Source organism: Fukomys damarensis, unplaced genomic scaffold (genome assembly GCF_012274545.1).
Source record: "Fukomys damarensis isolate Sample0158 unplaced genomic scaffold, DMR_v1.0_HiC HiC_scaffold_19, whole genome shotgun sequence".
In the NCBI taxonomy this organism is placed as follows: Eukaryota; Metazoa; Chordata; class Mammalia; order Rodentia; family Bathyergidae; genus Fukomys; species Fukomys damarensis.
Window position 1 is genome coordinate 43,012,626 of NW_022900931.1, and position 26,069 is coordinate 43,038,694.

The following is a 26,069-nucleotide window of genomic DNA, read 5'->3' on the forward strand; positions in this document are numbered from 1 at the left end:
GTCCAGCCAATCAGCCACGAGTGGGGGCGGGGCTGCGGGAATCCCTGGAGCTGCCCTGTGACCTGGAAGGGTTGGCCTACGAGCTGGTCAGAGCTGGGGTTGCAGGTAGAGGTGTCAGCCTCTTAGCTGAGGCATCTTTCCATCCTCGTATTCCCGCTATAGACTCTGGAGGCCCAGTTTCCAGGGGCAGAAGGAGGTTGGTTCCTTCTCCTACACACTCTCCACTTTCCACATGTTCCTTTATCTTCCCCCATTGAAAAAGTCCAAAAGGGCTTTGGCAGCAGAAAAACCTTCCCATCCAAACGTGTGGCTTCGACTTCGGCTGCCCACTCACTGGGAATCTGATGTCTGCTATCTCTTTTCCACATCTGTTAAAATGGAGAACTTTGCACCAGTAAAAATGGATATAAAACACCTTCCCATCCAATCTCAGGGTGATTATGCACCCAAATAGTTATGTGAAAATGTGTTTTTGAAAATGATGATAACAATTCAGATGGAAGAAACTCATATTAGCAGATCCCTGGGTGTGAGTGGCTCTGCTGCAGAAGGACGAACAGGTGGGTGGTGAGGGAACCAGAGCTGGGGTGTAAATTGTGAGGGGCTCGAGTCAGGATGGGGAGTATCCTGTCGCAGAGGCTCAGGGTCAGAATCCTGAGTGATCAAGACTTACACTGGGAAGGGGCGGGAAGGGCAGATCTGGGCAACTGCTAGACTGGGGAGTGGTACAGTGTAGCACATAGAGGGGGCGGTGATTAAACTGCAGACCTGCCACGCGCATCCTTTACCACCCTGCTCCTTTCAGCATGCTGTTTAGTTTCTTTTCTCTTGGATTTTGCATCCATATAGTAAGGGTCAAGCAGAATACCATCCTCCAAGTGGTGTGGGTATGGAACAAGTCAGCGTACATAAAAAGTATTGAGAACTGCGTCTGGCTCCTGGCAACTCTCGGGACATGTTAGCTCTCCTTGTTGTTGTTACTCAGCACAGAAGATGACGTTAAAGTGTCAGTTAAAGCACTTCATAGCTCAGCCCCCTGGTGACCTGGCTCGGGAGCCCAAGTATAAGGATCAAGCAGGGAAAGGACATGTCATTTCCCTTAGAAGAACAAGCCAGGTGGCTGGATAGCCTCCTGTCTGTTGGGCATATGCACCACGTCCTTCCACCCGAGAAGAGGAGGCAGGCTCTGGTGTGGGGTCCAGTGTGAGAGTGTTCCTACCATGGGGAAGATCAGAGAGGAATGTTTCCCTCACTTCGGGGGAGATCCTGCTCTGAAAAGATGCCACTCTGAATCTGTCGCCTTTCCCGTGGGTGGGCATCGCCCATTATCATTGACTCTTATGAGTTTCCATCCCCTCCTGAAGAGGGTTGCTAATGGGGAGAGCAAATTCTCTACCCTAACGCAGCAGGAAAGGAGTGGACATGCCAAGCCATTTGCTCCCTTTTCTGGCCAGTCAGAAAGACTGTAGGTTTGACATTTCACTTTCATTGGCTGAGGATGAGGTTGCTAAGCAACTTCCTTACCTTGGTAAGAATTCTGTACTTCTCAGTACCCAGGCTCCTCCTCCTTCCTCTTTTTCAGTAAGTCTTAGTCTCTCTCTCTCTCTCTCTCTCTCTCTCTCTCTCTCTCACGCACATACTTCACTTGTTCATAGATTTCAGCTCTGGTAAACACTAGGAACATTGACTTCCTTTTCAAATAATTTCTGTTGATGAGCTGCACATACAGTTATATACTGTAATTAACAAACACTGTACTATTCATTAATTAGTCAACAAATTAGTTCTTGAGCATCTACCACCTTCCAGACACAGTGCTGAGCACCATCATGACTATTAATAGTAAGGAGGTGGAATTCAAGCCATGTGACCCCTAACAGGGCACTGGGAAATTCCGATTGGAAGTCAGCTTAGATGACCTCTGTGTATCACGTTGAATTATGGGGATATCTGGAGGGCCTTAGGGGAGGAATTGGGGTATCTGTAATGATGAATTAACTCTAGGCTCAGAGCAGTGGCCATGTATGAGCCATTCAGAAAATTCAACATTATGAACCATTAATGTGTATATCCATGCTTGGCAATGATAATCCTTAATTGAGCATTAACTATTCACTGAATAAACCCTTTCTATACACAATCTTCTACTTTCAGTCAGATGCAGCCCCACCCCAACACACTTGGCATGGTAATCCCAGCACCCCCACTGGCCAGTGGGCTCAGGTAGTGTCTGCATTCCCTCGAGGCAGGTGTGTTTGTTTCAGTTCATGGCTGAGGAAGCTGTGGTTGGGAGAGGCCAAGTACCTTACTCAGGATTGCGTGGCTGGAAAGTAGCGGAGGCTGGAGTCCAGCTTTTGGACTTCAGAGCTCTTGTCTTCTCGGTAGTGTGGCACCCTTGAAGCCACCGTGCCACATGCATACAGGGACTTTAGAAATCATCGCAGTATTATATGCCCTACAGATTCCCCTCACAGGGTTGGCTCCTGGTGGCACTCCACAGCTCACATGACACTTGCCAAACAGCTGGAAGGTCTAACGTGGTCCTCTTGAAGATGACAGGGTTCCCCTAGGCACTGGCATTTGCTTCTTTTCTATGCTAGGGAAGCCATGTTTTACCCTGTGATCATCAAACATCAGAGCTGGAAGGGATCTCAGAAGTCACCACGTACCAGCTTCTTGCAGGGGACTCAAAATAAGACTTTTCTTAGGTCTGTTGTTGAGAAGGGAACCTCCTGAGAAACTCCACCAGTGCTTTCTCATTGGATTAGTCATTTTTATGGAAGCACCGCTCGATGAAGGAAAGAAAGTGAGCAGAACCACAGACTGCACGCATTTTCTAGGCACCTGGACAGTGAACATGTTACATATGCCCAAAAGACCAAGAGGGCACAGGGAGCCAGCCAGGGATGGGAGACAGAGGCAGGGTCCCCCACAGAGTGACCAGGGGAAGGACTGCTTCACAGTGTCCCTGCTGCTGCTACAAAGTGCCTTAGATGAGGTAATGTATACGTAACGGAAATTGATTGCTCACAGTTCTGGAGATAGGGAGTCCAACATCAAGGCAGATTCCATGTCTGGTGAGGGCTCACTCTCTGCTTCCAAGATGGCGTCTCCTACCGACTCCTGACCGCCCACATCATGGAAGAGACAAGCAGTGTGCTCATATGTGGAAGAAATGGAAGGGCCAGGCAGCTCTTGGAAGCTACTTTCATAAGAGTAGTAATTCCATTCATGAGGGTGGAGCCTTGGTGGACCACTCACCTTCCACTTCTCAACACTCTCTCCCTGGGGTCCATGCTTCAAAATGATGTTTTACAGAGACACACGCATCCAACGCCTAGCAGAGGCCGAGAGTGGGAGCATCAGAGAGAAAGTGGACCTCAGGTTTGGAGCAGGTGTGCTTGGGACTGAGGGCCGGGCAGACTGTACCCCACATCCCTCTGCAGTAAATGTCACTCACCCTTCAAAAGGAGCCGCCCATTCATCTGGCTGGTATGGGAGTGAAACCTGCCCATTTCTTCTGGCTTTGTCCAGAGCTTAAGCAACAGGCTAGGTGAGGAAGACACAGAAAAAAGACATAGCTGAGTTTCTGGAAGACTTGTGATGCCCTTTGGTACTGGCTGTAGATTTTCCACGTGGCTGTGTGAAAAAGAAGGAAGTGGGAGAGGCTGATGAAAATGTCATGGTCAGGTGTACTTTAGAGACTGTGAGAATGAGTTAATTTTCTACCATGAAATCCTTTTTCATTAAAGTTCTTGTTTTCCATATTTTCTAAAAGCAGAGATACTTATTTCTCGGAACTTCTGGGCCATTGTGAGTGGCAAAATAGCAAAATCATTTGTGTGAGACATTTTCTCTCTCTCTCTCTCTCTCTCTCTCTCTCTTTCTCTCTCTCCTGTTTTACTTCACTCTTGTAATGGAGTTGATGACACATTTTCTCTTTGAATTTTATTTTGGTTTAACTTTTTGAGACAGGGTCTTGCTACATTGCCCAGGCTAGTCTTGAATTTGTGGGCTTAAGGGATCCTTCTGCCTCAGCCTTTCATGTGTCCCACTAGATTTTATTTTATTTTGTAAGATATGGTTATAAAATAACCCACCTCTTGTGGGTCATTGACTCAGCAGAATCAAACCATATTTTTAAGACCATTGAAAATCAAGCTTGAAATTTCTATTTCACTCTAAATCAACAGTGTTCTGTTCACATCACTGTACTGAGTAGTCAAATTGCCTGATTGTCATTAATAGTAATAGTACAATAATTCACTTTAAATTTCAAACTTTCATATTATTTTTAGGAGCAACTTGTGAATTCTTCAAAGTGTATATTTCTCTGTTTCTGTGAAGAGCAGTGTTTTTTTAAATGAAGTTTATTGGCACATTTTAGATATACATAATGATCACATGCATCACAGGGATTTGGGCCTGTACATGCTTTCTTGATCCTTTCTTCCCCCAATCCCTTCCATCCCCCTTCAAGATCAGTGTTACTTAAATATCATTCATTTGATATTTTTCTGAAATCAATTTATTATCGTTATTTTTATTATTATTATTTTTGTAGCACTAGGGCCTTCACACTGAGCTACATTCCCATTTTATTTATGTTTCATTTTGAGACAGGGTGCCACTAAGTTGCTAAGTTGCCCAAGCTGAGCTTGAACTTGTGATCCACCTGCCTCAGCCTCCCAGAGAGCTGAGATTATAAGGAACACTATGACATCTGACCTCAATTTGTTATTTTAAAAAAAGCTTAAATAACTATCTTTAGGGAGTTAATTTTTAGACAAAAAGTAGGTGTCCCGTCTTTGGCTATACACAGAAGGAAACCCAAAACACAAGCGTAAAATTACTAATTTTTTAAAGATTTGCCCCCGTGCTGCCAACACGTTGTTTATCATTGGTGACACGGGTGCTCACTGTCAGAGCTGGAAAGTGGCTGAATGTGTGAAGCAAGTTCTTGCTCTTGCCTATCTTACTGCCCTTGGCTGGGTCTCAGGCACTAGGATTGACCCTGGGGGTACAGAAATGAAGGAGAATTTTTAGAGGAAATGTCATGGTGTCCAAAGCCCTCCTCAGGGGGCGAAGATTCAAAAGCACAGTGTAATCAAGGTTGGGGTGAGGTACTTTCGCAGGAGTTTTGGGAGGACAGTTTTCTGTTATTTTGAGCTAGTCCTCTCTGCTGTCTGGTTTTTGGATTCTTGTCCCACAGCTTTCTGTTGTTTACTTGTCTTTACCTCCTACCTTGGGTCTGACACTGCCTGTTTGCCCTCAGAATTTGAAGAAAGCAAGTTGCTCCCTGCCTCCTATTTTAATCGTTTCGCTTAGCACCTACTGATGATAGCCATTCTGGTGTTTGTAGTGAGAGTCAGGCACATGGTTTACGTGCTCAGTCCCATACCTGCTGGTCATAGTGTCTGCCTCACAGTCGGTGCTTGAGGACTGGGCAGCATCTCCACCAGCCACGATCACAGAGCACGTATCCTTTCCCTTTGTATCCACAGTGTGGTGCCATGGATAAACTTAGTGCAGCTCTTTGGCACAAAGTTTCTTTATGTCTGTCCAGGCATCCCAGCTGCCCAGGATCCAGTGTGTGAGGCAGGGTGGGCTGCTGTTAGGGTTTATATCTAGTTGTCCACATGGGCCATAGGCAGGGCTTTTGGGAGGGGATTAGACCATGGGGGCACTGTAGCTAACTTGCTGTTAGGAGGTGGGGGCAGATCACTGAGGGTATGACCTGGAAGCGCGACTCTCCCTCCTGGGTTTCATGCTTCACTTTGCTTCCTGACTGCCATGAGGTGAGCCACTTTCCTTTTGCCAGGCCCTCCCACCATACTGCTAAACATGCAAGAACTGAAACTTCTAAAACGTGAACCAAAATAAAACTCTCCTCCCCTCAGTTGCAGGTTTCAGGTATTGTGTGCCAGTGATGAAGAAAGTGACTAAGCCAACTGCCCTGTTGTGTTTTCTAGACTCTGCTTTGCCTGTGGAAATCCTGAGATTTATAACTCTTCTCTTCGAGAGACCATATTGCATGCACCCTCCTTCCCTTCTCTCCCTCACCCTGCCTCTTTCCTGTTCTTTATTCTGTAGCCCCAAGCCCAACACGTCTCTTCTCTTCCCTGTCACTACCTGTGTCAACAACAGAGGCTGCTTCTCGAACAGCGCAGGCAGACTGATTCTCACACGGCACACAGGTCCTCAAAGCCCCAGCTCTCCAGCACTTGTAGCAAAGGCCTTCCTATCTAGCACCCATGCCTATCTGTGTTGATCTTGTCCCCCAGGAGAGGTCCTTAGGCCTGGGATGCCAAGCAGTTCCTGTCATGTGCCAACTCCAAGGGCATATGCTTAGGGACTGGATTGAGGACTATGAAGGCTCAGGTTATGTCTGGGTCCCATTACTAAATGCTGTAATTGATTAGCAATGTCTGCCTACCGCCATGCCACCACAAATGCACCTGATCGTCTGAATCTGTCTCATCTGGGCAAAGGTAGCTAACTGCCTCAGAGTGTCAGATGCACCTCAAGGGTAAAGATCTTTTTACATGACACCCACCCAGAAGTGACCTAAATCTCTGGAAAAATACAGAACATTCCAGTCCAAACTGAATAGGATTATCTTTTCTGTGCTACCAAGAAGCCAAAATCGAGGGAAAGGAGTCTTAACTTTAACCAGTGAGGGGATACAGTTTGGAAAAGCATGGTCTTAGCAGCATACGCAGGGGTGGTTGAGAAAGGATCCTTCTAGAAAATGTGGAAGGGCCCAGACACAACCTCAGCTTTGCCTTTTGTTTCCATCGCTGGGGCCAGGACATCATTTGGTGCAGCTGACTTTTAGGTTGTCACAGTGCCTCACGAGTGCATTCAGGGGCCTGCTGCATCCTCCACTCTGTACTTACTGGGTTTGAGTGCTTCTTTTATCTCAAGTTCCTTCTTAGTTGCAGAGGATGAGGGCCCAGCTGAGCTGAGAAAAGTGTTCCCAGACGACCTTCTGGCCGAGGCTGCTGTTGGGCCCTAGACTCCCGTCCATAGGCTCTTGCAGCCACAGCATCCCATCCAGGCTGGCAGCAGGCTTTCTGCAGTCCATCTGCACTGGCTTCCTGTGCTTCCTGAGCCCATGGGACCATAAAGCCATGCTGAGCCAATCCGTGTCCTCTTCCCTTAGTGCTCATTATTAGCCCTGTGCTGCAGACAGGGGCGGGGGAGAACTTCAAAAGGAAAGGGATGCAAGGTGACAACAGCCCCTGCCTTCACCATCCGGAATGGGAGGAACTGTGTTCTCTTCAGCAACAAATCCCTAGCACCTGGCATATTAACATAAACTGCATACAAGAGAATGCATTTTAGCCCTGCCCCAAATTTCAAAGCAATCTGAGTTTGGGGTGGGGAATTCTGGAGCAGCCCAGCGCCTGCTCACTCCACCCCCTCATGGGGGTTTGGTGAGGCCCACTTTCCCTGTCTGGCTGGCTCAGCGTGGCTTTGCAGGGGCCTTGTGGGCAGTGCCCTGTTGCACTTGCTGTGGACCATCCTGTTAGAGTGGATTCCAGGTGGGGCCCCAAGACCTAAACCATCAGTGCATATTCCCGTCCCGGAGCAGGCCCTCTCCCCTCGCTGTTCTCTGCTTGCCTTTATCCTTCCAGCTCGGTTTGGTGTGGGTACCTGGGCTTCACGGATGTGTAGGAGCAGAAGGAAAGCAGGCAGGGTGTTGGCGTCCACAGGTGCCATGTCTGGGGTCTCCCCCACCTCCTGTCACCTCACTCTTCATCTCCTTACAGGCTCCCCGAGTCACGCTGGCTCCACATCCATGAGCCCGTCAGCAGCTCTGTGCACTGGGAAGCCCATGGACAGTCACCCCAGCTACACGAACACGCCAGTGAGCGCCCCACGAACACTGAGTGCCGTGGGGACACCCCTCAACGCCCTGGGTTCTCCGTATCGAGTCATCACTTCTGCCATGGGCCCGCCCTCGGGGGCACTGGCAGCGCCTCCAGGAATGAATCTGGTTGCACCGCCTAGCTCTCAGGTAGGTGTCCCTCCTCTCCAGGATCCACTCAGCCGCCCTGGCTGGGGCAGGCACTTGCTGTGTGCTTGTGGAAGGGACTGGACATCTCTGCAGACTGTCCTCCTCCAGGGCCTTCAGGCTGAGCAGCCCCAGGAGACTGGGGCCAAAGGCGGCTTCCCTCGTGGTTTTAATGGTTGAGCCCTGGCTGTGATCTCAGCATCTCTCAGGCATGATTGCATCATCTGCCTTCCTCACCATTCGATAGTGAGTATTGAGTGATATTCACTATTGCTCTTGTGAAAGGGAGTATGGAAATGATCAGTATGTAGTCTTGCTCTCCACCAGCTCTCAGCTGAGAGGGGAAGTGGGCAGCAAGGCCCATGGGTAATGTAGAGCAAGGCCACCCATGTTTACACATGTCTCTGAGACTGGAAGTCGGGGAGTTAACTTCCCCTTAGTTCCCAGTGCATCCTGCTATGATGGTGGAAAGGAGACGTGTACATAGCTCATTGGATGGCACCCTGTGGAGCTTATAGGATGGATGGGAGTCTGCAAAGCCACGCTGAGATCACCATCCTTCCCTTCTGGAGAGGCTGCACTGATAATGCTGCACTAAGATGACCCCCAAATAATTAAAAGATGTGTTACGTATGCACCAGTTCCCCAAGATGATTATAATTATTGTGTATTGCAAACATATACCAATTAAAAATATACCATTTGAAAGTAAGGTTTGAATTTTATCTGTTAAAAAATGACCCCCAAGTCGTCAAAGCTCACAGAAGCAAAGCTTTGTCCTCCCACTCACGAGTCTACATTGGGCTGGGATGGCTGTGCTTGTGGTGGTGGTGGTGGTGGGTGTGGGCTCTGTGATGCCCCTGCACAATTCTGCTCCCGGTGTCCACACTAAAGGAGCAGCAGCTACCGGGGAATGTTTTTTGCCTGGTGTCTCAGCAGAGTGCAAGAGGGCAAACCAAATCTAGAAACATAACGAAGCCTCTGCCCACATCTTGGTCTAAGAAAGCCACGTGGCTGATTCCAGCACAGAGAGGAAGGGAAATAGGCCACGTCTATTTTAGTGGGAGGCACTCCAGAGACAGCACAAAGGGTAGGAGGCGACTGGAGCACTGAAGAATTGGGAGCAGTCGTCTCTCTTACTGCTCCTCTTCCTCTCCCCTATAGATCAGCCAGGGTCCCTGCTGCCCCTGACTCCCAACCCCAGTGCACCCCAGGGCAGAACTGGCAGGTGTTTGATGGTCAACTTGAGTGGGACCCAGGGCACCCAGGTATTTGGTTAGACATTATGCTGGGTGTTGTTGTGAGGAATTGAGCTGAACACTGAAGTAGACAGACCGTGTCCTGCAGACTGCCCACCTGCACGTGGGTGGGCAGCGTCCTATCAACTGAAGGTCACGATAGACCCCAGAGGCTGATCCTGCCCCAGCAACAGAGCGCTGTCCTGCCTCAGGGCCCGCCACGGGGGACTGGACATCACCTTCCCTGAGCCTTGGAGTGAACTGAAGTAAAAGTGCTTCCTTCCTAGGTCTTGAGTCTGCTGGCCCCGAGACCACAGCATGGGCAGTCCCTAGGCTCCAGTTTTCCAACTCACCTGCAGATCTTTGAACTTGCCGGCCTCCCAAATCATGGTGATAATTCCTTATCATCCCTTCTCCAAGGACTCTTTTGTGAGAAGTGGCACTTTATGGCAGATTCATGCCAAGCAGTGTTGTCACGGGTGTGGGCGGAGAGCCCCAGGGGAGCAGAGCAGGCCCTATCAGTTCCTGATCTTCTATGCCCCACCCCTTGGGAGAGGAAGGCCAGGCAAAGGAGTGGGAACCAGGCAGTGTTGAGGTGCCCAGATCGCAGTGTTGCGATATTGCACCCTTCAGAATGCGTGAGCACTTTCCACTGTCTCTCCTGAACAGATTCGGGCCTAAGGAGAGTCAGAGCCAGCAGTTAGAAACAGAAGGATACACTGTACTTCTGGAAAGTGTGGTTTTTCAAAAGGCCCTGGGATTCATGTAAATAACAGTGTTTGCCTACTGTGACAGATCTGCTTGACACTGTCAAACGTGGAAAACAAGCACAGACTTAGGTTGGCTAGTATCTTTACTCTTGTAGCAGCAGAAACAGACAAAAACCTAAAGAATAAACAAGATTGTTTCAAAGAGCAATTGGTCTCCTGTGAAGAAATAAAACAAGAGGAGGGGAGAGAAATTGGCAAGGCTGGTGGGTAAGAAACGGGCAAGTGACCATCACTCTGAGGCTGCTTTTAGCAACCATGCCTGACTCCGATTGGCCCATAAATTCATCTTCACAGCCTTGTGAGTGGCAGGGCCGCTATTCCTAGACCATTTGTCTGTACAGAGGGATCGGGGTTGAAAGGTCAGCTGAAAGCTTTGGTCCTGGCCAACTGGGCTGTGTGCAGAGGCTGAGGCCAAGTTCAGCTTTTGGGAGCTATATTAAGCTTGCCAAGTGCTGGCAAAGCTCAGCAGCCTCAGACACTGAACAGTGTTCTGGGCTTGGGCTCCCGAACCGCACAGCAGCAGAACTTTGCCCAATTAACTGGACAACCCAGGACAAAGGCTTGTGTTAGCCACGGTGGCTTGGGCTCTGAGGACTCTGGAGAGCTCACTCCCATGCTTCCTGACTTTGTTGTCCAGGACAATCTGAGCAGGACTGGTGACAGAAACACACTTCTGCTGTGACCTGGTAAGCACGATTTGGGGTGTGTGGAGGAGAGAGTGCTGGTGTGGGGCAGCAGGTAAGCTCTCCTACGCTGTGCTGTCATTTGGCTGCATGAGCTTCTCTCTCTGCCCTTGTTGGGCTTTCAGTCTTGAGGAGAGAGGAGAACTGAATTGGCAGTGGAGGCAGGGACGGACCGAGTGACCTTTCACAAACAACTTGAACTTGAACTTGCTTCTGTTTGAGTTTCCTTTTCACTGTTGTGAGGTTACAAATACTTGCCCTGGTTGCCCTAGGATAATTTTTATGAATGTCAAAAGAGATATGGATTCGAAAAGGCACTTCTGGAGGTGTACAATTCCCTGTGGCACTCAGGTGATATTATTATTATCATTTATGCACTCAGGTGATTATTGATTCACATGTGCTGTGTTCTAAAAGGATCCAGAGTAGTTCATTTCAGTAAGTGTTCATGGAGCCAGGCACCAGGAGATACACAAAATATATGTTTCCGTTCCTACCCTGAGAAATTTCCAAAGATAACAATCATATAGGTAGGAAGATATTTGTGCACCTTTAGATAAAGTGACTTAGGCTCTACTTTTCAGAGTGTGTGCACACTCATGTGTAATGCTGTGTATTCGTCTGTCTGCCTGCTGGCTCTGAAAGGACCTCTGAGCCCTTGGAGCCCTCTAACCTTTTCCTCTCCTCTGTCCCCAGTCCTGAGTTCTGTCCCTGCTCATTTCTGCTTAGGTATTTATGGATAACTGAATTAGTATCCCCTCAAATCTGCTTGCATTTTTATAGTTTAAACTTAGATAATAAAAATTGCAAATATTATAGCTGGAATAGACCTTGAAACTGTCTAACCTTATGATTAAAAAACAAAAAACAAAACAAAACCAAAGCCGTAAAGCTATTTCTTCAAAGGAAAGCATATTTGAAAGCCCAGTGTATATGTCAACTATAGACAGGTTTGATTAAAACAAACTTCAACCTGTCCATTTTCGGGACACACACACACACACACACACACACACACTCACACACACATTTTAGGTTTGTGAATCACTCATTTAAACTAGATGAGACATGTCTAACCTTATGATTAAAAAACAAAAAACAAAACAAAAAAAAAGCCGTAAAGCTATTTCTTCAAAGGAAAGCATATTTGAAAGCCCAGTGTATATGTCAACTATAGACAGGTTTGATTAAAACAAACTTCAACCTGTCCATTTTCGGGACACACACACACACACACACACACACACACACTCACACACACATTTTAGGTTTGTGAATCACTCATTTAAACTAGAGATGAGACATGAGAAAATGTCTCTGTTAAGAGAAGGGACCTGGTCAAGGTTACAAAGCTAGAAGGGGGCAGGTCCAGACAGACCCAGGGTGGAAGCCAGGCCTATGACTCCTATGACAAAGACCCTAACTAGATTAAAGAAGCTACCCACTGGGTCTGTACCCCGGAACGGGGCACACCTGCACCCTGGCCCCCAGGGGAAAATCATTTGAGCTGTCTCAGACACGTGGGCTCCAGAGACATGCAGAAAGCACTGGGTTCCCAGCTGAGTCTGCAGGAGGAGGACCCAGCAGCCCGGTTGCTTCTGTCCTATTCTGGGGAGCAGGCAGCTTGCTGGAGGGTCAGACCACCCGGAGAGTCCTGGCTCTAAAGTGCTTATTTCAGCCGAGCTGCTGGAGCTGCTGCTAATGGAACAAGACCGCCTCGGTTGAGGGCCTGCGGGGCCAGGCAGTCAATGGCAGTTTTTGATCTCCTCTGCCATTGCTCTGAGCCCCCATAAGCCCCAAGCCGGCCAGAGAGATGGCAGAGGAAAGAATATCAACCCACTTCTCTCAATACTCTGCCCCACTGCTGTCTGGACTCGTGAAGAAGAGGTGTGCTGGAAAAGGAGGCGTTCCCAATAGCAAGCTTCTTCCTCCTCCTCCAGGGATTCCTGGGCAGGGAGGTGAGGCAGGAAGTTGCTAGGGCAGGGGAGGCCTGAGGATCTCCTGCCATCGAGGACAGAGAATGCAGGGAAGGAGGAATGATGACCAGGACCCAGGAGCCTGGGATTCTAGCTCCAACCTTTATACCTGGCAAAGTTACATGTACTAAGCTAATACCTGGGCAGGTGCAATAGCCTCGGGTGTTTCCTCCCATCTTTCCCCATGCTGCTGCCTCAAATACTTCACAGAGCAGAATTTCAAGGGCCTTATTTCTCAAAACAGCTATGGCTCCTTTTTGCCTCTCAAACTAAATGCAGCCAACCTCTAGGCTCTGCCGCAGCCCACCTCTCGGCCCTTATCTGCTATCTGCCTACCAGGCCCATTTACTCCGCAATACGTTGGCTTCCTTGTAGGCCTTTGCTCTTAAAGCCTTTTCCCACTATGGCCCATCTAAAGCCCACCCAATTTTGAAAGCGAGTGGGCCCAGATCTAATGCTGCTTCCTTCGGGAAGCCCTCTGATCTCAGCAGTGTGCAACATGTCCTTCCTAAACTATCCCAGCTAATCTTAATCCGGTGGCCAGTTCCTTGAGGTAGTGTTTGCACCTCCTTCCTTTCTGTATCTTCACGGTGTTCTGAGTGAACTAACGAGTAAACACATTTATGGCTCAATGTCTCTTGTATGAAAAATAGACATCTTGGGGTTGTTGTGAGCATGAAAATGATTAACACTGAGCAAGTTTTCTGTAGATGGTAGCAACACAGCAATCACTCTGTGACTGTTACAGGCCAGGAAGGGTGGAGCTGGTCCTTCTGGAGGAGGGCATGGGAAGGGAAAGTCCTCTAAAATTTTTTTTTTGGGGGGGACAAGATTTTGCTAAGTTGCCTAGGGCTGGCCTTGAACTCCTGAACTTCCTGCCTCAGCCTCCCAAGTGCAGGGGTTTCAAGCATGTGTCATCATACCAAACTGCAAAACCCTGTTGAGGTGACTGTGGTCTCTTCCCCATTCCCATGACTTTTCTTCCATCTAAGGATTGGGGAAGAGCCATGGTCAGCTAGAGGTTCCTCTGCCCTCACAACTTCCATTTTATGAGGAGGATCCAAGAGCTCATTTCTACTTTTTTTGAGGCATTTTTGGAAAATCTCTTGCCCAGAATTCATCATGTCAGGATTGACATGGCACTAGTGGTTCTGAGTGAGTATGTTAGTGTCATTTGGCAAGCTGGGAGGAATGCCAATGCCAAAGCCTTCTTCAGGCGCTGAGCCAGTGTCCCAAGGCATGGGCCCACACAGCAGTCCTCCAAGCTCCCGGATGTGCGCCTGGGTTGAGAAGCACTGCACTACACTAGGCCAGGGCAAACCACAGGGCACAAGTTCCAATGCCTCCTCTTTGCTTTGTGTCAAGGGGAAGGGGGATTGGCCCACCATGTGCGTTTCCAGCCATTGTACAAATTAATCTTTAAAAAGTCCTGGTGAGTTTGGTTTCAAAGCAGGGTGCTGACGACTGGATCTTTCCTTTTTGTATCTCTCGCAGCGTTTAACCCAGAGCCTCTGTGCACCTGCTTTGCTCAATAAATATTTGCTTAGTGAATTGAAAAGCCACTGCGTTTAGAAGGAAGCTAACTCAGGTTCTGTTATAGTCTATGTTTTATTGATCACTGCTTCTGTCCTAAAGTCCTTGCATAGTAAAGAGAATTTTTCCTTTGGTTTGCTTTGAAAATTACAGTCAATGCAGTTAGGCAGAACCATTTAAAATTCAGAGGAAGCCAGTGGAACCTCCTCCTACCCTGTATCTTCCAAGTGTCTCTTCTAGGTACTCAGACATGTCCAGACACCCCTCACCTTCATCTGACCTTGCTTTTAAGTGTTCTTAGTTTTTGTGCATGCTCTGATTCCTCAACAAGATTGTACATTTTGGTGAGAGAGAGAGAGAGAGAGAGAGAGAGAGAGAGAGAGAAAGAGAGAGAGACTAGGTTTTTTGTCTGTTTGTTTTGTTTTCTAGTATTGGAGATGGAATCCTTTTCCACTGAGCTACATTGGCAGTCCTTTTTTCCTTTTGGGACAGGGTCTCCCTAGGGTGCTAAGATCCTCAGGCTGGCCTCTTAGGTTTTATATGTGCCTTCACAGCACCCAGAATGATGCTGTAAGACCCGTGGGCACTCAGAGGTCTTTCTGATTCGGTAACTGCCTTGTACTTATTCAACTTGTTTTCTCAGGTGAATATAAAACACTTAGCTCCTCGGTCACCTCCCCAGTGGCTCTAGGAGATGGGGATGGGCAGCTAATGCTAACCTGGGACAAGGGAAGCAGACAGGGACAAAGCAAGCTTCACTGGTTCAGCCATCAAATCTCCCCACAGCTGCTCAGCCCCTGTCTGGCACTGGAAAAATTAAATTGAGACAGTCTCTGGCTCTACAGAATTTACGCTTTCATGGGAAGAGAATCTGCTAGTTATAATCAAGGTCAAAAGCATAATCTGACAGCCAGGTATGGTGGCATATGCTTGTAATCCCAACTACTCAGTAAGCTGAGGCAGGAAGATCACAAATTCAAGGCTGACCTGGGTGGGCTACACAAAAAAACAACAACTTTTTGTTTTTGTCTTAAAACAAAAAGTGCTGGGGTATAGTTTAGTGGAAGAGCACCTGCCTAGTATGTACAAACCCCTGGGTGCAACCCCAGTATGGAAAAAAATGCTTTGGGTCCTTCTACCCAATTTCTGTGCCATTCTATGACTCAGGCATTCAGGTAAACATTTCCTGTGGGCTCAAAGAGCTGACTATTGCACAGATCCTTCTCTTCCATTTCACTCTAAATGTCTTCTGGTTGTGCATTTTTATTTGCCTTGTGTCCTAGAGCCTGGCACAATGCCTGGGATGGTGAACACTAGGGAATGACTATTGATTGACTAATGAATGGATTTGCATTTTTTGCTCTGTACTCTCAGAGGGGGAGTATTTTGCCTGCAGACCATCTCTCCTAGAGTGGTGCTGAACTGGCAACTGGTAGTTAATAAAAAATGTAAAAACGCACAGCTCACTTTGCCCTAAGTACACAGTTCAGCACGTACTTCTTTCTGAAAGAAAACGTTTGAGTAAAATGAGTAAAAGCAGAGAGATTAGTAGAGCTGAGGTTTTAGAAATCTAGAGATGCTTTCCTTCCTCTGTGCGTTGTCTTCCCTGCCTGAAATTCACATCACAGATAGGCGGGTTCAGATACTCTGGGCCTGGAGATGACTTCTTGAAGTAGATCTTGTCTTTTCCCAAGTGCTGCTGTCTCTGAGGCTGGGTTTACTCTCCTGTGCTTTATTGAGTTTTCTTCTCTTGCAGCTCAATGTGGTCAACAGCATCAGCAGTTCGGAGGACGTCAAGCCCTTACCAGGGCTCCCTGGGCTCGGCAACATGAGCTACCCGTCCACCAGTCCTGGGGCCCTGGTTAAACACATCTGTGCCATCTGTGGGGACAGATCCTCAGGTACAAGCAGAAGCAGGTGGTTCTGTCTGGGCCCAGTGGGACAGGGTGCTGGGGAAGGGGCCCGGCTGCCTGCTCATCTGAGCACTTTGTGCCCAGTGAAAGGAAAAGTGTCCTTTAGGATGATCCACCTGGGGCCTCAGCCTGGGAGTTTCTGTCACTGGGTTCCGAGCTAGCAATCTTTGTGGCTCTAAAATATCTCCAAGGTTCGATTTATTCGAAGTGATTTTGAATCCCCTTTCTCTGGTGGCTCCATTTCGTGTGTCTGGGATAGAGACGCTTTTGTGATGAACAAATGTCTTGTGCTAGATTGTTCTTATTTCTAAAAATTATTTTATAGTTATAAAATCCCACTAATAAATAACCACAAAACAATATCCCAATATATACAATTTGAAAAAAACAGAAAAGTACAAAGGAAAAGGAAAAACTTATCTATAATGTCTCCAAGAGAGAGAAACCCTTTATTATTTTAGCATATTTCCTTCCCAACTTTCTCAATTTTTAACACATTCTTATGGGTGCAAATAGGGCTGTTTTCACCGATTTACCTACTTTGAGCCCCTTCTGTTTTTCCACTTTTCTTTCCTGACTTCTTTCGCTCCCTGTCCATCCTTCCCATTTCTGTTGTCCTTCTCGAACACGTTCAGAGCTCACATCGGGTGATTTGAAGAATGGGATGAGGACACTTCTTCTCTTTTCTCTAGCTGTCCATGATTGCTGGCTGAATATTTCTTCCTTCTCGTCTTATCACCAAAGCCACTACAGAATGCTACTCCATTTGGAGGTTCTAGATGCCCAGAACTTATTTAGCTACATGGCTCATATTTTATTGCTGCAAAAAAGTCATTTCCAGACCACAAGGACTTGGCAATTGCCATAGTAGAACGCTGGCCACAGCCTGACGAAGCATTTTCTGTGCCTGGTTACTTTGGTTGGAAGTCTGGGTGGTCCCTTCATATATTGTGTTGCAAAGCCGTGGAATGCCTGTGTCATACATTGACAGACTGGCCTGTGTTTCTCAAAGGCGATGCTTCAGAGCCATGAGCTTTAGAATCTTCGAGCCCAAGATAAAACCCCATATTTATCACTGCTTTGAATTCATTACATTAACATGGCCAGTGAGTCAGACGCAGGCTGGGTTTTCTCAGGCAGGATGTCTGGAGCTACCATTTCATCTTCTGACATATCAGCTCAGGCATGCGGATATTTACACTTGCTAGTTCTTGGGGATTTCAAGTTCATTTTAAATATCAACCTAAAGAAAACAGATTTAGAAAGTTGTGTCAGGTCTGTGGCCAAATGATAGCACATTTTATTTTTAAGAATCAGATTCTAGATATGTTTTGAATGAGCTGGTTCTTGACAATTTTCAAGTTCCACCGTTTTGATCAGCAGAGTGCACCTGTATGTCAGATAGGACTGAGAAGACCTCTTCTTGGAAAGAGCTGGGAGGCTGGTTTAAGAGGCCTGGAGTACGCACAGTGGCCCTCCTGACACCAATGAGCCTTTCTGCCTGGGTCCTTGCAGGTGATAGCGGCAATGAATCCTGCAACCAGTTGTTCCAGATCAAGCAAAACCACCTCCTATCAGACTTTTTAATGCCATATTTCAAGAAGGAATGCTGCGTTACATTATAAATTTGTGTCATCAACAGGCAGTAAGCACTTAAAAAATCATAACTCAGGATTCTGTTCACAGTTAATGACAAAGGATGATAACTCCAAGTGAGCTCCCTCAGATTTTGAGCCTCAGTTTTAGAGAACTGAAGTTCTTTACCTGGTAAGTGATGTAGTGCTTGATTAAGAAAAATAGAGTGAATATTTAAGCTTAAAAATGTATTACAGCGAAAGACACCTTGCCATTAATCTCCCTCAGAATACCACCCTTCTCTTCAAACACACTTGTCCTACTCTGAAGCAGGTCTGGAAGTCTTCTTTCCTGTCTTGCGCTGCACTGTCATGGCGGCCTCGACATCCTGAATGGATCCAAAACTTTTGCCTCTCATGGTCCCTTTGATGGTAGGGCCAGAAGTCACACAGTGCCAGATCTCGGGAGTAAGAAGAGGACACACTAACGTTTTTACAGCCTCCCTTTCTGTTGGATGGCACTGGGCCGCAGCACTCTCACCACAGTTTTGGGCATCCCTCCTGAAGACCCTCACAAAAGAGGGCTCCCAGGATGTTCAGTAGGATTTGCAGAGAAAGATAGTGTTTTCAGAGGAGTTAATGATTATGTGTCTTTTACTATAATAAATGTACACATTCACTGTGTACGTTGATTACCTCTTGTATAGGACAAGTAAATATTTTTTATTTCTTATGAAGACTAAAATCTTGGATTGAGGTAGCACCTTTGTTTAACCAAATCTAGGGGTTGCCGTGGTGGAATAAATATAAACAAAGGCTTAGGACAGGTGTTTGCTAATAATGCTGTCCGGAGTTACAGATGTAGCAAGGGAAGGTGCTTTCACTCTTAGTTGGCCCTGGGATGGAGCCTGCATTCTCTGCTAGGCACTGTCTGCCTCCAGCCCCAGTGCCCAGGCTCTGTTCCTGTTCTTTTGGGGAGAGCCAGGAGGTTCTTTAGGATGAAAGACCCAAAGTGACACAGAAACGGACCTGTGGCCCGTTCTTCTCTTGTGACCAGGAAAGCACTATGGGGTGTACAGCTGCGAAGGCTGCAAAGGCTTCTTCAAGAGGACCATAAGGAAAGACCTCATCTACACGTGCCGGGACAATAAAGACTGCCTCATCGACAAGCGCCAGCGCAACCGCTGCCAGTACTGCCGCTACCAGAAGTGCCTCGTCATGGGCATGAAGAGGGAAGGTGAGCGACCCCTGCCGGGCGTGTTTGTACCTGAGTCACCGCGGGCCACAGGCGCCCGGGTCAGGGCTCCACCTCGCTGGATGTGGAGATGGTGGCGCCTTTAGGGCTGAGTTCTCTCAAGTGAGCGTGTTCTTCCTGCACACCCACCAACCTCCTGGAGCCCAGAGAGGCCCACACCGGGGCCTCCCGCTTCTCCTTCTGATAACTGAGGCAGCAGGGCAGTCGGACGCTTCCAGGTCCTTGTGCTCTGCTTGTCTAAGGGAGCATCAGCCTGACCTTTCTGTGGAGCCATCTTCTCCTCTCTAATCCGAGGCTCACTCAGGGAAAGCTGAAGGTTTGATTTTATAGCCACTGTGTGCTATAAATCTTTTTAAATTGGTTTATTCCATGGTCTTTGGGGATCCCTTGGCATTACTGGGTCTGATAGGCTTGGCTTCCTCACTCAGAGCCCGTCCTTGTTCATTTAAATGGTTACATCTTTTAATTTATAGTATAGGTTTGTGTCAGAGGAAAGCAAATCCGAAAGTGCTTTTTGTTCCTTTAAAAGATCGAAAAAGTCATTTCGTTAAGCAACACAAATAAATTGAAGCAGGCCATTAATTAGCTCCCAGACACGGCGTATGTAGAGGTGACTCTTAATAGGGGAGAGGAGCGAAGTCCGCCCTTCTCTGAAAGTAGGAACAGGAGCCGCGTCCCAGACGTGGGAGGCTGACGGAAGCAATTGAAGGAGGGAGAGGTCCTTGGCCTAGGAAATGCATCAAGAGAGGAGGCTACCAGAGCCTTCAAACAGAGGAGGCACCATCCAGAGGGGCACAGTGCTTTCCAAGGTCCCACATAGCCACGCGGGGACACCAGGCCTCCCGTTCCCCATCAGTAGCTCTGCCCTGCCAGGATGGGAAGAAATAAACACAGAGTCCCAGGACTGACAGAGCCATCGGATCCTCACCGTCCTCCCTCCCTCTCTCAGATGCTCGGACCGGAAGCTTCCCTCAGACGTCCTTATCTTTCGCACACCACTCGTAGTGGGTGATGGGATCTCCTCTTGCCCTCAGAACATCTCCTGTCTCACCATTTCACTACGACCGCCCTAATCCGAAGCGCGTCCTTGGAGGCCTCCCTGCTTCCTTCCTCCTCTTTCCGTGGTCTCTTAGAGCAGCAGCCGGAGTGAGGCTTTGAACAGGGCAGGGCAGACCACTCATCTACAGGTCCTGCAGTGTTTCCCCTTCTCCAAAAGAAAACAAAAGGCAGTGTCTGTTATGATTTCAAGGCTGCCAGTGGTCTGGATCCGTCCTCAGACTTGGAAGGGATGCTCCACCTCAGGCCCTTTGGTCTTGCTGTTCTACCTGGTAAAACGTTTTCTTTTTGGGCTTTTGCATGGCTCACTTCAACTCCCCCACTGGGGGAGTCACCTTTTCATTAAGCCTTGCCTGGCTGTGCTTCCTAAAATCCCATCCGTCGCCCCAGCAGTTTCTGTCTTCCCCACTGCATTCATCGGTGCCTGGCACACTCAGGTGTCTTGTGTACTCTGTCTCCATGAAGACAGGGTTCTGGCTGCCATTTATTTTTTTCCTCACTGTTGTATCACCAGTGACTTGAACTTTATAGCCATGCAATTGCGGAAGGAATACACTGCTGAAAGCAGAAGTTTTAGAAAGGTAGGGTCTCCTAAAAATGACTCAGGTGGGCGTGGTGGCACACGCCTGTAATCCCAGCACCATGGGAAGCTGAGGCAGGAAGATTGCAAGTTTGAGTCCAGCCTGGATAATAGAGTGACTTAGTGAGACCCTGTCCCAAAATAAAAAACAAAAAAGGGCTGAGGAGGTAGCTCAGTGGGAAGGCCCTCAGCTTAATCCCCAGTACTGCAAACAACAACAAGAAGAAGCAGCTAAACAAACCCCTTTCATTTATTCACTGTTAATTCAGTGCCTGCTCTGTGCGTATGTAATACCTGCTGTAGCAGAAGGACCGGTGACCTCACATGCCAAGCATATGATATCAATGCCTGCCGGTGGAGACTGCCTTCCCTCCATCTGGACAGAATGATATCCATGTAGCTTTCTCACCACACCTGCCAGGACAGGAGCTCGACAACCGCAAAGTGTGTCCCCCATCAGCAAGTACACAGTGGGTGCAGGGCTCATAATTTTATTCCTGGAGCACATGAGAACATTTTTTAGAAGGGGCTTGGAAAAATAACAATTTTCATTTAAGCACAAGATATTAGATTAAAGCAAGGCGAGTGGCTCCATTCAGAGATGTTGACATTTCTATTTCTTCACTGTTAATTAATTCATCTCTCAAAACTCAAGCTGAATATCCCCAGCTCGAGGAAGCTCAGAGCGGACAGTGGGTCAAATGATGGAAAGCATGGTTCTTTCTTTTATAAACAAGTAAAACAGGGCCACATGAATTGTTAAGAGACGAGGCACGTAATCCTATTATTTTTCTGACACTTTAGTAGGAAATTGGGCCTAAATTTTGTCCCTATGTTTTAAAGCAATGTAGGAAAACAGAGGTAATTAAAGACTGATTGGTGGGAACAGGAGAAGGGAAGGAACATTTGAAGTGTTCCATAGTAGGCACCGTTGATCTGGACAAAGAGAAGTCGAAGAACCGACTCAGTTCCTCATCCTTATTCCATGAGTAGCCACTTTCAGAAGGTCCTGGACAGACTTTCCTTCAGCCGTCATTTCTGTTCTTGATTTATAGAATGTGGGGCTCAGTATGGATGCCTCTTTGTGAACAGAAATAGTAAAATTCTGGCATATGTGAGAGACAGTGGAATCTGCCCAGATAGAGGCAGGATTGAGGTGGACTCAGAACTCGCCTGCCTGACCTTTTGAGGGTGCGGAGTGTCAAAGCTGGAGTGGCATTTGCTCTTCTCTGAGGTAGCATAGCCATTTCTGGAAAGAAGAAACGAGGTGCAGAGTGGGAGGGGATCTGCCATTCCACAGCAGGATGACAGAGCTTGGGCAGGACTGGGACCCTCTGATTCCCGGGCCACCCTAGGGATTCTGGAGAAGCTTTCTGTGACTTCTGGTCACCTACATGTAGAGGATGGGCTGTGTGTGTGTGTGTGTGTGTGTGTGTGTGTGTGTGTGTGTGTGTGTGTGTGTGTGTGTGTGTGTGTGTGTGTGTGTGCACGTGTGTGTGACACCGGGGATTGAACTTGGGACCTTGCACTTGGGAGGCAGGCAGCAGAACCACTGAGCTAAATCCCCAGCCCTGGACTGTTTTTTAAAAATTAGTCTATATTAATTGTTGCAAAGTGTTTGGTTTGCATGCACATGACATATTTTGCTCCTATCCACCCCACCACCTTCCCTTTCACCTCTCTTCCCACTAGTCTAATAATAATGGTCTCCCTTCCACTTTCATGGAGTCGTGGGGAGAACATGAAACACTTGTCTTTCTGAATCTGACTTTTTGACTTAACATGGTCTCTAGTTCTATTCGTTTTCCTTCAGATATCACTCTTCTTTGTGGCTGAATAATATTCTGTCTCGGAGGCCATTTGTAGGTAGCTCTAGCCCTGTCTTTATGAGCCCAGGAGATGGTGGAGAAGTTTAGAGACGGGCTCGGGAGGTAGCTGGGCTGGGTCCGCAGGGCAGCTCTGCTACTTCCTAGGTCTTGGCTGCAGGTGGCTCCCTGGCTTCTCTGTGGCTCATGGCACCCCAGAGGGTTTCTGTGAAGATTAAATGAAGCATCAGCTCTCTGAAGTATTGAGCATTATTCTTAGATCACGCAGTGTACTGGACATGGCCCCAGGTACGCACGTGGTAGCCACAGCTCGGAGTGTCTGCCTCCAGTAACAGACAGGAGACTGCACAATCATGACAGTAAGATTTATAGGACAAAAAGGAAAACCAAGAGACACATGGCCACTCCATTAAAATCAGAATTAGAATCTGATTCCCCGAAGGCTAGGTTATTTATTCTTTATTTATTTTAAGCTTGAAGGTTACTTACCTTGAGTGCTACAAGTCTGTGGAAGAAACTGATTGAGGACCACAGGGGAAGTTTGTGTAGTTTGTTTCCCTCATCTTTTAAAATCAAACAGTAGGAACCCATTAACTTAGCTCTGAAAAAACGAATACAAGGAGTTTTCAACTTTAGCCAATAAATCTATGAGAACGGTATGTCATAGTTCCTTTAGACTGTTACTGAATAAAGACGGACAGAGAGAACAGAAAGTAAGGAGAAGAAAAGAGACAGACAGGGAGAGAAACAAGGAAAGGGAAGAGGATGGAGGTGAAGAGGACCAGAGACCAGCCCAGGGGTGGGAGGGAGAGAAAAGAAGCAAAGGGAAATAAATATCTTATTGAACGTTTTACAATTGTCGCATTCATCTTCACAAAACCATCAATTTATTTTGAAAAATGATTATCCTTGCTCCATAGCTAGGGAAATTGAGGCTTCATACCCCTACCAATACGCCCAAGGTCATTTCGTAGGTAAGTGGTAAAGTTATATTTTGGAAGAGACTTCTCTGATTCCAAGGCACATGGTTTTTTGTTCTTCTCCTGTTTTTCCTCTCTATTCTCTCTTCGATTTCCTTTTTTCCAACCCCTGCTTTCTTACCTCTTCCCTTCCTGTCTTTCTCCTTCCTCCCCACCCCTTCCACTTCTCTGATCACTGAATGCCGGTCATCTGGAGGCTTCCCATGTCTCCTCCAGGCTTCGGAGTCTGAGTAGTGCTTTTCGGTCAGATCCCTCTCTGACCGACCTTGGGAGATCAACAACATCGCATATGTGACAAAAGCAGCATGGAGCACCCCAGTTTCAGCCCGTTCCAGCCTCCTGTGGCTCGTTGCCGCCTCAGAGAGTAGGAGGCCCTTCTGCAGTGGAATGCAGGTTGGAAGGGAGAGCTGCAGGCAGCAAGAAACTGCTAGCAGAGGAGCTGTGCCTCGGGTCAGGTTCCTCACCTGCTCACAGTGGAATTTGCTCCATTTTGGGGATGTAAAACTGTGCTCTGACCTGGAATTCTGTATATTGCTGCTGGAAATAAGATGGAAGCCACAGCCTAATCTAGGAGGTGGAAACTAAGCCAACAGAGATGATTTCCTTGCTGAAGGGAACAGGACTGGAAAGAGGGGGTCCTGCCTTCCATCCTCATTGTGTGGGTCCAGTGGGCTCAGAGGGCTGACATGAACCTTGATAAAAAGCCAAGCGGGGGGAATACGGAGACATTTCTAGCGTACACCTTTGCCTGTGTGGCTTCCCCCACCCGTAAAATCAGCCACTGATCTGAGGTGTCATCAAGCAGGTGACACCCCTCCACCCCTGCACTTACTAAATCCCCACAGCAGCTCCCTCAAGATCCTCCCTGACAAGTCGGATCCATGATGGCGATGCTGTGTTCAGGCCGCTGCACATGAGGGCAGAGCTAATGAGAAGTGAGTGCCAAGGATGAGCCCAGGAACTGACAGGGAGTTTGTAAAGCAGCGTGCTTGCGAGTTAACCATTGCTGCCTCACACTTTGGCAGGGCAGCGGGTAGAGGAAGGGGATGGGATGCCCTGAAAGAGTGGGCAGACTAAAGAGTGGATGAAAGTTTCAAGGCAAATGTCTATGGCCTCCATAGTGTGTTGGAAAGGGTAAGAGACTAAGCAACCCTAGTTCGGGGCAGACATAAGCAAATAGCATTGCTTTCCTTGTTTCCCTGGTTCAGTACTGCAATGATCCCCGTTTTACACACAAGGAAACTGGGGCTTAGGAAGGTGACTTACCCTCCTGCACACGCCCTGGGCACGGCGGTAATCTCTGCATGTCTGCTGCATGTCAGCTGTGCAAGAAGAGAGGCAGAGGAGCCGGGAACGAGCCGAGAGTGAGGCCAAAGGTGCCAGCAGTGGCCATGAAGACATGCCAGTGGAGAGGATTCTAGAAGCGGAACTTGCTGTTGAACCAAAGACAGAATCCTATGGCGACATGAACTTGGAGAATTCGGTACGTGGCCTTTCCTCTGCATCAGGCTGGTTTCTTGGGTCAGTCTGGGGGTGGCGGAGGGAATGGCGGGGTGCCAGGACCTGTCCCTCATGGGATTTTGCTCCCTTTTCAGACCAACGACCCTGTTACCAACATATGCCACGCTGCTGACAAGCAGCTTTTTACCCTCGTTGAATGGGCCAAGCGCATCCCCCACTTCTCAGATCTCTCCTTGGAGGACCAGGTCATTCTGCTGCGGGCAGGTAAAGCATGTCGGGTTCCTGCTTTTCTCGGGACTCTCACTTTGGCCGTGCTTCTGAAACCGCTCTTGGGATCCTAAAATAAGGAACTGGTTGGAGCTGTAATTGTGCAGGCTGCGTAGCAGGCAGACACACAGGTGTTGGTTTTTGTTGTGTTTCTCAGTTCTGGGATTGGACCCAGGGTCTTGTCACTGAGCTGTGGTTGATCCCCTCCCACCCCTACTCAAAACACTTTTTTTGAGACAGGGTCTTGCTGAGTTTCTGAGGCCAGACTGAATTTGTGATCCTCCTGCCTCAGCCTCCTAAGTAGCTCTTTTTTTATGTATTTACAGACTTGGAAATTTGGATAGCCCTCCTCAAACTCTTCATTTCCAAATGAAACATTGTTAATGGAGGAGAGGGACTCTTTTCCCATGCCAATATTGTGGTGGTTTTCTAGTTAGCATTCCACTTTCAAGGAGTCTTAAACCCTTTTACTGAGTATAATTGGAAGTAGTCTTGATGACTGTAATGAAATTGGCAAATGGAGATATCTCCATTTCCCAGGTGAGACAAGAAAGCTGTACTAGGCACTTTCAAGCTCTCTTCCCAGGTTAAGATCCATGCCCTGTAGTCTCTCTGGCCTCCCATTTCCGAGGCACGGGGCACTCTTGACACCTGCCACGTCTGCTTTGGTCTAGGGCCGTCAGGGGAGTTTCATGAAGGCTGGTGGAGCTTTGGGAGCCAATCTACTCATTCATCCCGTTAGATAATGAGCGATCCGTGGGTGTCCACCGCAAGCTACATACCGCGCTGGGTGTAAGCGAGGCTGTCAGGTTCCGGGGCCAGAGGCTTCGAGGTCTGTTCACTTCACCCACCGCGGCAGCGCACATAGGGACTGTCAGGTGGTGAAGCTTCAAGTCACTTTTGTTGAGTGGTTAAAAAAAAAAAAAAAAAAAAAAAA

General features: G+C 47.9%; 1 protein-coding gene and 1 long non-coding RNA gene across 5 annotated transcripts in view; one reads left to right on the forward strand and one right to left on the reverse strand.

Moving 5' to 3' along the window:
- Nucleotides 1-26,069, forward strand: part of Rxrg (retinoid X receptor gamma) — a 167,222-nt gene that overhangs the window by 134,377 nt on the left and 6,776 nt on the right. For 2 of the 4 annotated variants that reach the window (XM_010633922.3, XM_010633921.3), the window contains 5 exons: nt 7,776-8,023; nt 15,977-16,121; nt 18,765-18,944; nt 24,727-24,887; nt 25,000-25,129. In XM_010633922.3, coding sequence (XP_010632224.1) covers nt 7,805-8,023; nt 15,977-16,121; nt 18,765-18,944; nt 24,727-24,887; nt 25,000-25,129 — 835 coding nt within the window. In that variant the 5' untranslated portion in view covers nt 7,776-7,804. Of the gene's footprint in view, nt 1-7,775; nt 8,024-10,473; nt 10,715-15,976; nt 16,122-18,764; nt 18,945-24,726; nt 24,888-24,999; nt 25,130-26,069 lie in introns of those variants that run through there. The other 2 variants (XM_010633925.3, XM_010633924.3) reach the window with 2 other exon arrangements.
- On the reverse strand, nt 2,437-9,678 carry LOC117286852. The gene is made up of 3 exons (XR_004517983.1): nt 9,612-9,678; nt 3,461-3,549; nt 2,437-3,337 (listed from the first exon to the last, which is right to left on the reverse strand). It is a non-coding gene; the product is annotated as an uncharacterized LOC117286852 (long non-coding RNA).